The sequence below is a fragment of the Saccostrea echinata genome, unplaced genomic scaffold, assembly GCF_033153115.1.
Source record: "Saccostrea echinata isolate AGI-Se365-2 ecotype Australia unplaced genomic scaffold, CSIRO_AGI_Sech_v1 ptg000023l, whole genome shotgun sequence".
NCBI classification, from domain to species: Eukaryota; Metazoa; Mollusca; class Bivalvia; order Ostreida; family Ostreidae; genus Saccostrea; species Saccostrea echinata.
In genome coordinates this window covers 3,477,718-3,490,523 of record NW_026889772.1, presented here as the reverse complement: position 1 = coordinate 3,490,523, position 12,806 = coordinate 3,477,718, and the positions used below count along the sequence as shown (strand labels likewise).

At 34.0% G+C, this 12,806-nt stretch overlaps 1 protein-coding gene across 1 annotated transcript; it reads left to right on the top strand.

The window, feature by feature from the left end:
* Positions 1–5,310: 5,310 nt before the first annotated feature.
* LOC133191610 (collagen alpha chain-like) lies at positions 5,311–7,803 on the top strand. The gene is made up of 3 exons (XM_061327357.1): positions 5,311–5,344; positions 5,522–5,707; positions 7,214–7,803. The coding sequence occupies exons 1-3, from the start codon at positions 5,311–5,313 to the stop codon at positions 7,765–7,767; spliced, it is 774 nt and encodes a 257-aa protein (XP_061183341.1). The 3' UTR covers positions 7,768–7,803.
* The last annotated feature ends 5,003 nt before the right edge of the window (positions 7,804–12,806 follow it).

Here is a 12,806-nt window from a genome sequence, read left to right as displayed (position 1 = left end):
ATAATTTTCAGATTGAACAATAGGGGCGCTTAAAAGACAAAAAAAAAAAAAAAAAAAAAATCCGAAAAGTTGAAATAAAGTTGAAAATTTCAAGCCTTGTATCAATACATTTTTAAGTGATCAATCAAGGAACTTTACACACAAGACATAGAAAAATTAAGTCTGTATTTTTCTTCCTCTTTTTTTCTTTTTCTTTTTTTTTTTTTTTTTTTTTTTTGTTGTTGTTGTCTTTAGATTTTACGTAATATGAGATGTTTTTCTTCAGTAAGGATGATTCACTGAACAGCATTCAAGGTTAAATACTACATGTACATGCCAATGTTTAATACTGTTTATTCAAATCAATTTGATTTCAGATTACCTCTTATAGTTAAGGACCAATTTGTCTGAATGATCGAATGGGAAAAAAAATTCACTTGAACATTTAAAGCTGAAAAAAGAAAATTTATTCAGTTACAAGCGTCTTCTTAATTTGTTAAAAACCATTTTAAACCATTTTCCCGTTATTTGTTCTGTGGTACTTTGATATCCGTGTTGTTGACTGACGTTTCGGCGTCAGACAGTACTAGATTTGGTTTTAGTCATGGCCTGTGGTAAAAGTCGATCTTGGAAACTTCATACTAGTTATCTTAACAATCAATATCTTGGAGAGCATGAGGATTAAACATGCTTAATACCCGATCAAAACCAGATTATTAAACGTTAAAACAAAATGAATCTTGAGATCATTAAACAGGCCCGTAGCAACGGTTTCAAAAGTGGGTGGGGGCGAGGATGGGGCAACTCCCCCCCCCCCCACCAAAAAAAAAAATCTGATAAACAAAAAATAAAAATAAGTAATAATAATAATAATAATAATAATAAAAATATGGAATTTTATCAAAAAGTGCGGGGGGGGGGCATCTAAAGGAAAATTTACTATAGCAAAATACTATACTCAGAAAAAAGGGGGCAGCCCCCTCGCGTTCTACGGGCCTGTTATCACATATATATACGGTTTATTCCCCGAACGTCTACTGGCTAAAACAACTATTTAATTATCACACTCAATTAAGAGGCCCTCTAAGGGGTCCAGGTAGAGTTTACCTGTGTTACCTTGATTGAACAAAGTAGTCAAAATCAAAAATGTAATATTTACTGATAAAACTGTGTACTAAAGCATAGATTTATTGATTAAATACTTGCTATAATTGAAGGCACTAAACAATTTAATATTTTTTCATGTACATGTACATGTAATAAATAATTTATTATAAATTATTTTCAATTAAGCATAACTTTTTTTAACCTAACACTTGGCACTTAATTGAAGCATCACTTACACCACATTTTAACATTTTAAGCTTTGTTTAATCTATATTAAACATGGAGAACTTTTTTCACATCGCATTTACAGGTCCATAGAACGAAAAGGGGGGAGGGGGCATTCTTTTCCTGTAGTATAGTCTATTCCTCTAGATCTAATATGTAAATTTTCATTTAGATGTTGCCCCCTCTAACACTCCTTTGCTGTAAGGTCGAGCGCTGGCGAATATTCCAGCACTTGAAAAAAAAATCTACAAACAGAGAAAGTCCACCCCTCCCCACACACGAACACACAAAATAGGATTTTCAAGGTTTTTTTTTAATTATTTAAATTTTATTTGTTAGATTTCTCTGGGGGTTGCCCCTTCTCCCACTGTTTAAACCATTGCTACCTCTTTGTTTGGAAGCAATATCTAAAGTTAGGGGGGGGGGGGTAAAATTCAAAATGATTTTTCTTTCAAATATAATCGTATCTCACTCTTCTTGATAGATTTTTTACCAAAATAAATTACATGTATATTGTGATTGAGTTTTATGATACAAACTTAAAAAGATTTTGAAATTATTTATTGTTATAATATTTAAAATTAATGCTTTGAAATGATGATTAAAACTAAATTAAATTAAAAGTATCTAAAGCAAAATTTATTTAAAATGACATATGATCGATAGATTTTTCCTGTTTAAGAAAGAATGCTACTTACATGTTCACGGAAATTTTATTTAACCGATCTTTAAGACATCTCCTCTGATATATGGCTTAAGTATGGAAAGATCGATATTAGTTTAAATTAACGGAAAGGGGGGGGGGTACGACCGGCGCGCCGATGCTGGATCAGCCTTTCATATATATGAAGCTACATGTACCGTAACATACAAACTACATGTGTATAACGTACATGTGTATTTTTCAATGCAAGTAACTACTGTAATACAAGTCCGAAATATCTGACGTTTTCCTGGCTTTTTTACTACATTTTTATATTTTACGTGCCAGGAAAACGTCAGAACCGGCGAAATTACGAAAACTGGGAATTCGCCGCCTCCAACCAGAGGCGGCATTCTCAGGTTGATTTTCGATACTTGCAAAGCAAATGAAATGTCAAACTCACAATTTATCGATAGTACAATGCTTCTAGTACTCACCAACATCGTTTTTATGGTTTGTTTGTAAAATATACAATCCAATGGAAACATTTTATTTGACTGTAGAGATTTGTTTTCATTTCGTGCATTTTAAAAGTTTTCAAGTCCTGCATCGAAATGATAAGTGATGTTTTCTTTTCATCGATATTGTCGAGTCCTAGTAGCATTGTGCTATTGATAAATTGTGACAACGGCATTTAATTCGGTTCCGAGGTATGGAGAATCTACGGAAGCCGGTTGGTGCCAGGAAGAAAAAATATTTTATCTGGCGGCCGCCAGATAACTTTCTGGCGGCCGCCAAATAATTATCTGGCGGCCGCCAGAAAGTTATCTGGCGGCCGCCAAATGATTTTCTGGCGGCCGCCAGATAAATTATCTGGCGGCCGCCAGAAATTATATGGCGGCCGCCAGATAACTTTCTGGCGGCCGCCAGATAAGTTATCTGGCGGCCGCCAGAAAGTTATCTGGCGGCCGCCAGATAAAATATTTTTCTACCTGGTACCTACCGGCTTCCGTAAAAATCAACTCCTATTGGAGACGACGAAATTTCCAGTTTTCGTAATGGCGCCGGTTTTGACGTTTTCCTGGCACGTAAAATATCAAAATCGTGAAAAAAAACCTTGAAAACGTCAGATTTTTCGAACTACTGTAATACCTATATAATATGTATCTATATTTTAATTAATTTTTTAACATATATCTGATGTCTAAACACACTTTGTGTAATCGATATTTGCAAAAATACATTTCTGTATGAAAAAAAAATATCAGCCATGCAGTTTGATGCCCGTTAAGTCGTTCTTAATGAAGTACACTCCTAAGCATTTGAATTCCAAAGTGACAGGATTCATGTCTTTCAAAATAAGTGTTTAATATTTATCTTTATATTGATACGATATTGTGTATATAAAACCAAAATTAACATTATGTTATTTAAAGACGAGGAATCAAATACAATTTAAAGGAGTTTTCTTTTGCTGAAGGATTTCAAACATGAAATGCTTACAAATGCGTATCTTTATTTTGTAGTGCTTCTAAACATCTCCTTATATTAATTTACCTGTTATTCACAACTATTTTTTCCAGACCTCAGACGAACAGTAGCGACTAATATCTAATTTATTGAATTTGAAATTAAGCCTTTTAAAGTCATATATGACTTCACTCAGGTAGAGTATCAGGTACACTTTAATACATCGGATTATAATACAATCTAGTGAGTGATATTTTGGGGAATGGAAAGGAAAATGCAGGTATGGACTTTGACTTGAACAGAACAAACAGAAAATTAAGCAGATACTGAAGGTTTATCAAATTCTAATGACAGATATTGAGGATAACTTTAAAAGTGTATGCATGAAAAAATTGAAAATACTTTAAACATAAATATAATTTTACTATGTACCAAATAAATTAAAATTAAAAAACAACACGTAATACAAGAAGCTGTGATAAAAGCACACTTTCTCTGGATGTTGGGTATCTAAATAATCCAATGAATAATCTTGACTGTTAATTATATCTTATATATTACGTATTTAACAAATCTTGTCATTAACTTCTTTATTTTCAGATTTCAGAGAGAAGTTTTCTAACTTTTTAAGAAATAAAGTAAATGGTAAACCATGCATATATAGATATATTTTTTTTTGTAATTGAGAGCTTGTTTTTAAATCGTAACGGAGAATAAGATTTATCGGATTGCATCAGGTTCCGGTATAGAGAGCATGTCGGGTTTACACAATGAAAGCATGCCAAGGAGCCGGAGGCTGACGATCCTTACATCATACCTAAGATAATATAACATCCGAATCCTCAGAAAACCAGTCACTAGGCGTTCATCAGCTCTGTCCACATCAGCTGTTAGCACGGAAAGGGAAGTCTATTCTAATTCAGTAAGACAAATTCTTTGAAATTATATTTAGCATGATATATAGAAGGGATTTTGAATTTATTCATAATAATATTATATCTCTCATTGGTTAAATACATTCTGAGGAAGAACGGAGGTGCCCTTTGTCTTTGGTCGATTAATGTAAAATGAACTTTTTAACTAGATGAAGAATTTGCCTTCTTTCTAGTTTCCTTCAAAATAGCGCTGTTTCCACAGACACTTGAGGTTTTAAATCTTTTCTTTATACGAGTAATAACAACATTCTGATTATAGAATGGCATATTTTCATATATAAAGAAAATGTTTAAAACGTCAAGTGCATGTTTCTTACAGAATTTGTTTTACCAATGAAACCCTGCATCATATTTGATATATTATAAAGACAACAGCGCTTGTCATGTGATAAAGAGTATTTATGACGTCATTCATCATAAATGCAGAGAAAGGTTTGGGTACAAAGGTGATAGTTCCTTTTATTTACTTACCAAAATAATTTTAACCCCCCCCCCCCCCGCCACATCCAAGTTAATACCGTTCTTTCATATTTAATGCAATTTACAGGCGCGGATCCTGGAATTTTTTCCAGGGGGGTCCATCCCAGTCAAAAAAAATTTCAAACCAAAAATTCCTTGACAAGCAAAGAAAAAAAAATTAAAATCTATTTCCCAAACGTAAAGAACACCTTTTTCGTGGTAGTGATGGTGAGGTCTACGTTTTCTAGGGGGGAGGGGTCCAAAGTCATTTTTTTCTTTGCTTCAGTATATACTTTTCAATACTAGTGATGGTGAGGTCTAAGTTTTCTAGGGGGGAGGGGTCCAAAGTCATTTTTTCTTTGCTTCAGTATATACTTTTCATTACTATGCAAATCCAGGGGGACCCCCCCCCCCCTCTAGATCCGCGCATGCTTTTAGTAAAATTACAGGACTGATTAACATTCCATTTTATTGGAAATATATGGGCTATCTATGACACCATTGAATTCTGATTTTGATGATGTTGGTGACTTCTATTTCTGATTTTGATGATGTTGGTGACTTCTATTTCTGATTTTGATGATGTTGGCGACTTCTGTTTCTGATTTTGATGATGCGGCTGACTTCTATTTCTGATTTTGATGATGATGACTTTTATTTCTAATTTAGATAATGCTGATAACATCTATATCTTATTTTGCAGATAAGATGAAGTTGGTTTTCTTCCTTGCGGTCTTGGCTTCCATGACGCTCTATTCAGCTGCTTTATTTGGAAGTGAATGGCGCGCCTACTTTGATTACCTAAATGGTGAAGTAGAGGGGGTGAAGCAGGCACTTTCTACATCACAAAGCACCATAACTGCGTGTAATGCTTGCAACAATATCAAAGGTAGAAAGGTGTCTCCCTCAAATACTTAAATTTATCTCATCTAATTTTCAATAAGTAAAACTATCTTCAACAAGTTAATTGGAGCCCCAGAGCTAATTGTAAGTGTTGATTAATTCGAGCATTGGAGCTGTCTAATTGTAAAATGTCAAACAAGTAGGGCTTTTTCAAAAGCTTGGCCGTCTTTAGTAACAACGTTAAACAGTAAACTGGCTAACACCTATTAGGCCGTATTATTTTTGAGCATTTCTTCACCAACTTTTTATTGACATTAGCTCTACTACTAGTATGTGAAAGTTCAACCAGACGCTCGGCTTTCTCCGTAAACTTCGACTCTGCTGCTGGTCGGAGTTTACGGAGAAAGTCGAGGGATTAGAAAGACAGTGTAAAACAAGAATAAATAAATACAAGCTGAAAAGCAATAAAGAACATTTCTGATTGAAAATATAGCAATGCCTTTTAGTAATTGCTATAAAGAATTAAAGTGTTATTTAGATTTATTTATGGCCATTTTCAACTGTTTGTTTTGTCCATTTTTTAAAGATTGAAAATCTTGAAAAATTGTTAAGTCGTACGAAAATTAGATCACCAGAAGATTATCTCCCTTGCCTTGAACATCATTTTAACCAATGAAACAATTGGAAATTTTCACATCATGTAATTTCTACCAATCACAAAAGAGAGGAAGTGCAAAGTCCGAAGACTGGAAAATACTTTAACTCTGTATACCGTCTTCCATGGAAGACGGTAATTATCTCCGACGAGTAAATTCGAGCACAAGAGCTGTCTAATTGTAAATGAATCTGTCCCTCTACTGATTATTTAAACATTTTTGGAACAGTGTACCATTCTCCGGAGGTTGGGTATCCAATGACCTTAAGCGAATAGAGGTTATCTTTAACATGCACCATTTGTAATTGTTAAAGTCTTGGTGATGGACTTCTCAAACGACAGAAAAATATTTCTCCAGAATAGAAATTGTAAAAGTCCTAACGTTTTCAAGTTTAATGAACTAATGAACACAAGCAATGTAGAAATACAAAGATCGTTGTCAAAATTTATTAAGAAAATTTTCAAACTGTCTGTCCTTCTTGATTCCAGTATAACTGATTATATATTTACTTTTATCTTTTCATTTTTTCTTTATATATTGTCTATTTTGAACCATAACTGTTATTTGCGTTTGTATATATTTGTATATATGCAGCTCTAAACCAGATGTAAATTAAGAATTGAAAAAAAAAATGAATTGAGCAATTTAATACACAGGCACTTGTTTCGTATACAAGGCACATCCTACTTTTTCTGTTCACAAGGTAACTAACTCAATTTCAGACACCCCCACTTCAAACTCTTATTTTATTAATTTATCAATCATTAGCCTATTTTAACAAGACATAGTTCGCTTTGAGATACTTGTTTTCTTTTCTAATAAGTCGTTCCAGACGACCTTTTTCTAGCTTCTCGTAACCTGAAATTAAACTGCACATTATGATTGTTCACATTTAGGTGTAAAGGGCTCTAAAGGAGATATCGGAACCGCTGGTGGAACAGGCCCGGCAGGCAACCAAGGGCCAAAAGGCGCTGTGGGACCAAAAGGGTCGAAGGGAAATGTAGGGGACACAGGCGACACAGGTCCAGCTGGTTCACCAGGACCCACCGGTCCTAAAGGGTCTGCTGGACCTCTAGGGCCTACTGGTTCTTCAGGAGATAAGGGCATACCTGATGGAGGACCGAAAGGACAAAAGGGGGATAAAGGAACTGCTGGAATCACGGGACCACAGCCACCAACAGGTCCGGGAGATAAGGGAGAAAAGGGAGCTCAAGGGTCTCAGGGGACTAAAGGGGGTCTAACCAAGGGCGCTGCTGGAGCTAGCGGAGATAAAGGTACTAAAGGAGAAAAGGGAGAAAAGGGGCAACAAGGGGCCCAGGGGGAAAATGCTGTTAATCCCAGTATCCAGCAACAGCAGAGCGGATCAGGATCTCGCATTCTGAGCACCTCTTCCACGATCGGATCGTCTTTATTTGCAGTCTATTTCATTGTTTCTTTGTCATTTTGGTGAACTGGAACGTTGCATTATAATAAAGAGTACTGCATTGATGATTTTTGTTATTCTTATTAAACTTTAATTTTATGTAAACTTAAGAACTGTCATTGAATAAAGATTGAATTGATTATCCGGTTTTCTATCTTTTGAAAAAATAAATACTATGTTACTATGTTAGTGGTAGATATCCTGAAAAAGTGGTAAGAGTGTGTGTGTGTGTATATATATATATATATATATATATATATATATATATATATATATATATATATATATATATATATATATATATATATATATATATATTCGAACATGCATTCGAATATTCATTCGATGAGTTGATATTCGAATATGAATTTAAGATTCGAATATTCGGTGTTTTTCAAATTCCATAAAAAAAAGTACTGTGATTAATAACGCAGCTAGGTTAAGGACGCCCATGAAATATACGCCGTAATATATTCAGGGAAAATGAATACAATTTTAATTTTTTTTTTAACAGCATTAGTTTTGATAAATGTGATTTGTGGTGTTTGCACTTGTATATATCGAGTCTCTGCTGAGTTCGGCCAAAGCGACATCGCTTACATCAGCTGTTTGTCACGTGACAGGTTTAAAATTAGAACATATATGTACTACTACAAAGATCGTAAAAGTTCAACGATATACGGGCATTTTTACACTATAAAATTTGTTCTGTTTTCTTTGAGACAAATTCCTTAACACGAAAAGTGCTGGGAGCAACTTCCTCATGCCCGGGAATTGTTTAAAACTTAGCCGTCTTTCTATAAACTCCAGTCAAAAATGTAATTTGCATTGGAATAATGTTACATTACGGAATAAATAAACAATGCACAACCAGCTCCCAGCACTTTTCAGAATAGTAGGAATAATAGCTACATGTGTTTAAAAATTCAGAATTTATAGTGAAGCGGATATCGTTGAACTTTTGATATTTTCGAGGGGCTGGACCTGTCATTCTAGCACGATACTGTAGAAATGTGCTCCCTACGGCTTTATATAAAGTCTACACATTATCGATTTAGTTTGACAATAAAATGTGGATTAATATATTTCAGAATATTTCTCTCTTTTGGTCCGACTACGCGTGTTTCGTATTTATTTTTATTTTTACAAGCTACGATAAAAGCTTGATCCACGCCTCAAGTACAGAGAAACTGCGTGTCAAACTAAGAAATGACGTCATCTCAGTAAGTACAGCGAGATCAAGCTGGCTTTCATTCTACATACGCTAAGTTCTATTATGGCAAGATAAGTTGCACATCCATTTATCTTTATAATATTTGTGGTAAACGAAAGTATTTAGTGTGTTTTAAAAAGAACATATAGTATTTATTCATCGAGATTCATTTGTATTGTTTTAACGTGACGTCATAATAGCTTTACCGAACCTCTGCATAGACTGACGTATATATGGGAGTCCTTAACCTAGCTGCGAAATTTTGATTAGAACAGTGCAGGAATTATCCAAGTTTAATTTACTATAGCGATCAATTTCTTTCACTACTTTCTTATCTTATAAATCTACTAAATTACATGTATTTCGTTTTGAGTAAGGTGTTAAAGAATTGTACAAAAATGCTCAGTAATTTATAATACAAAACGTACTTTCATAGTTTTTATTAGTTAGATACGATCGGATCTAGAATCGAGGACAAAAATGAAATCTAAGAATGTCTAAAAGGCTTGAAGAGTATACTTATCAAAATAAAAGTAATTGACCATTGAATGAATGTCCGATAGAATTAATCTGTAATTAATATTGTAAAGGGTCTATTTCAGAATAAATGTGTAAATTACTTGATTATCTCGGGTTGTACATAATCCTGAATTTTATATTCATTATCGGGAAATTAGTTAATATTACCTAGGAAAATTGTCTATGGAAATATTTGTTTACATTGTATCAAAGATTATAATCATATCTCTTAACAGGCAGATAATTGTAATTTATTACACGTATTGAAATCTGAACAGTATACCGTTACGACTACCTTGCCTTTTGTAAGACGACTGGTTCCTCAGTTGGAGCTACTATAAATACACGTTTCATTTGTTAAAATTATACTTTTCTACATTTAAATCAATTATTTATTTCAAATATTGACAATTATTATATAGTCTATAAATAGTCCCTATATAATCTACACAAACGCAAACAGTTCATAATACTACATATTCACTGGATTTGAAGCCGTATTCAACGGAGAACCAGTGCGCGTGCAGCGGCATTGTGACGTCACAATCGATCAATACCTCAAATAACGTTGAAAACAATGGTTGCAACGGCCGGAGCCAGCTGTATATTTTTAGGCAAGTTTATCGCAGGATTATTTTCCAAACATTTAATTCTATGTCTTACACACAACAAAAGGGAAACACGCAAGTTATAAGTAGTAATCTGGACATTATTTTTTTTTTTAATTTTTCTACGACAGAAGTTACATGTAGTTAATGAAAATGGAATCGTCATGCAGCCTTCAGTGTCTGATTCATTCAAATCCTGACTATATAATAAAACAGTTATGGACTCTTTCAGTGGTGAATATGGTTTGTTATTCACCAGAAAAATATCAATATTGACCTCGGCTTCGCCTCGGGGAACCCGTGTTTATACGGATATAGATACGCGTTGCTTTTAATAGTGTTATATAAAAGAAAACAATTGCAAATGTAATATATATATATATATATATATATATATATATATATATATATATATATATATATATATATATATATATATATATATACACAGGGTGTTTCATTATATATGTTACATTTTGAATCTTCAAAATATCAAACACAAGAAAAAGATACAGACAAGTGTTAACATCAATTTAATGCAGGTATCCATTAGATTCATTATGTAAAATTACCAACCAAAATATTAGACACTGAACAAAATCTCAACCATTAATGAAAGTAAGCAAAATTTCTAAATTGCGTCATTTTTGTTCCGTTGAATTTCACAACGTCAAAGCCTCACATTACATGTTCCTTATCATCTCCGCCTATTTCAACTACAAAAGAAAGTTGCTCATGAAACTGTTGTCACAGATTTTTGGTAAGACACTCCTCATATTCTATGTGATGTTCTTTATGAGCTCATTTAGTATTTAGGATCTAGGATTGAAGACCCTGTTCTTGAGAAACCTTTACAGAAGAAGGCTTAAGGATTGCAAACGCAGGGGGTCAAACTCTTTCTTTGGGGCTTTGCATTATTGAGAATTTGTATGTTGATAACTTCATATCATATTTCAAAGCTCAATACACACACAAAATGCTGATATTTCCGGCTTCAATTTCTGAAAACATCTATCTGATACTTTTCTATGGAGTTTGCTGCATTATTTGAAGTCCCCAATTCAACAAGAAAATCTTCCCTTCTTGATCACATGAAGTCCTTAGTCTTCCTTGGTTATTGTGTCATTTCTAGCATATTGCCATCCCTGTCCTAAACTTTGTTACAAGCATTCTGATAAGCATCTTAGAAAGCTTCTTTTCTTTTGGAATATTTTCCTTCATCAACTTCTGAATAAATTCTGGCTATTTGTATTGATAAAACATCTTTACAATTCAGCAATATGTAGATAAGTTATGTCCATTTAAAAAAAAAATAATATTCAAATAATGACAGCGGCATTTCTGTCACAACTAAACAATATAATTCAAAGATTTCCTTACCTTTTTCATGTGGAATTAAAATGGAGGATTTGATGTTTAAAATGATATATGGTTGGTATTAGAAATATGAAAGGTAAGAAAAATATCTATATCTAAAAATGTAACATCTATTATGAAACACCCTGTACATATTATTATTTTTACTATGTAATTCAATAAATCTGATTTGTTTGCTTGCTATCACGTGCAAAATTATATTTTACGATATTGACTTGAGTTACTAGAAGTAACTTAGGGAAAATCCAAACATTTGCTTATAATGGTCAAAGGTCTTTAAAACTTACAAATTCCTACACAGTGAATTTGTTTGTCTCTTCCTTTTCTAAAGAAAATAATATAACAAATGTAGCCCTTTGATTCTGTCAATCCATAGGTATATCAACTTCACAGAAAATGTCATTATGCAAAAACTAACCCTAATCTCTCCGATAGATGTGTAACAACGATAACCTAGATATCTTGGGTAGGTGCAAGACTACAAGACTAACCCTAATCACTCGACTAGTGTGCGAGGACTAACCCTAAATCTCCGGGTTGGTGCTAAGCAAGCACTAACCCTAATCAGTCGAATGGTGTGCGGAGACTAATCCAAAAATCTCTGGAAGGGGCAAGCAATAAGCAAAATCAATAAAACTGTATGTGAGGACGAATTCAGAAATGATGGCTTTTGAATGCAGGACAACGGCGTCAAGGATTGACGTTGGATTATTGTGACGTCATAAACGTTCAATTGTTTCTCCGCACCATCGGGCTTTGGCGTGTCAGACCATCGCACTTTGGCGCAGCTCGTCTCATAGGAAACGAGCCATCGGACTTTGGCGTGACCATCGGACTTTGGCGTCCGTACCGACATCAAACCATCGGGGTTTGGCGCAGACCATCGGGGTTTGGCGAGACCATCGGACTTTGGCGTCACCATCGGAGTTTGGAGTCTTACATATGTATGTATATATCTATATATCTCTCTCTATATATATATATTAGGGATGGCAATTTCTAACCGGTTAACCGATTACTCGGTCGGAACGATGGCAATCGATAAGAAAATCTGTAATCGGTTTGTCGTAAAAAATTGAAAGTATGTAAAATTGAACTCAATCTTCTTGAAATTCATTTTTTAAAAAAGAAATCCCTGCTTACATGTTGATAATTTTTGCCTTTTCACATATTTATTTAAGCTGATTTGGAGGTAATTATAGCTCTCCAGATAAAAATTGTGGGGTAATTGATCAGTCTGTGATGTATAAATTACTGTTAAAACACCATGTCGTTACTCCGACTGTCCTGTAACTCTTTAATGATAATAATCACCGCTGGGCACTGTGAATTGGTGTGTGTATCTTCTG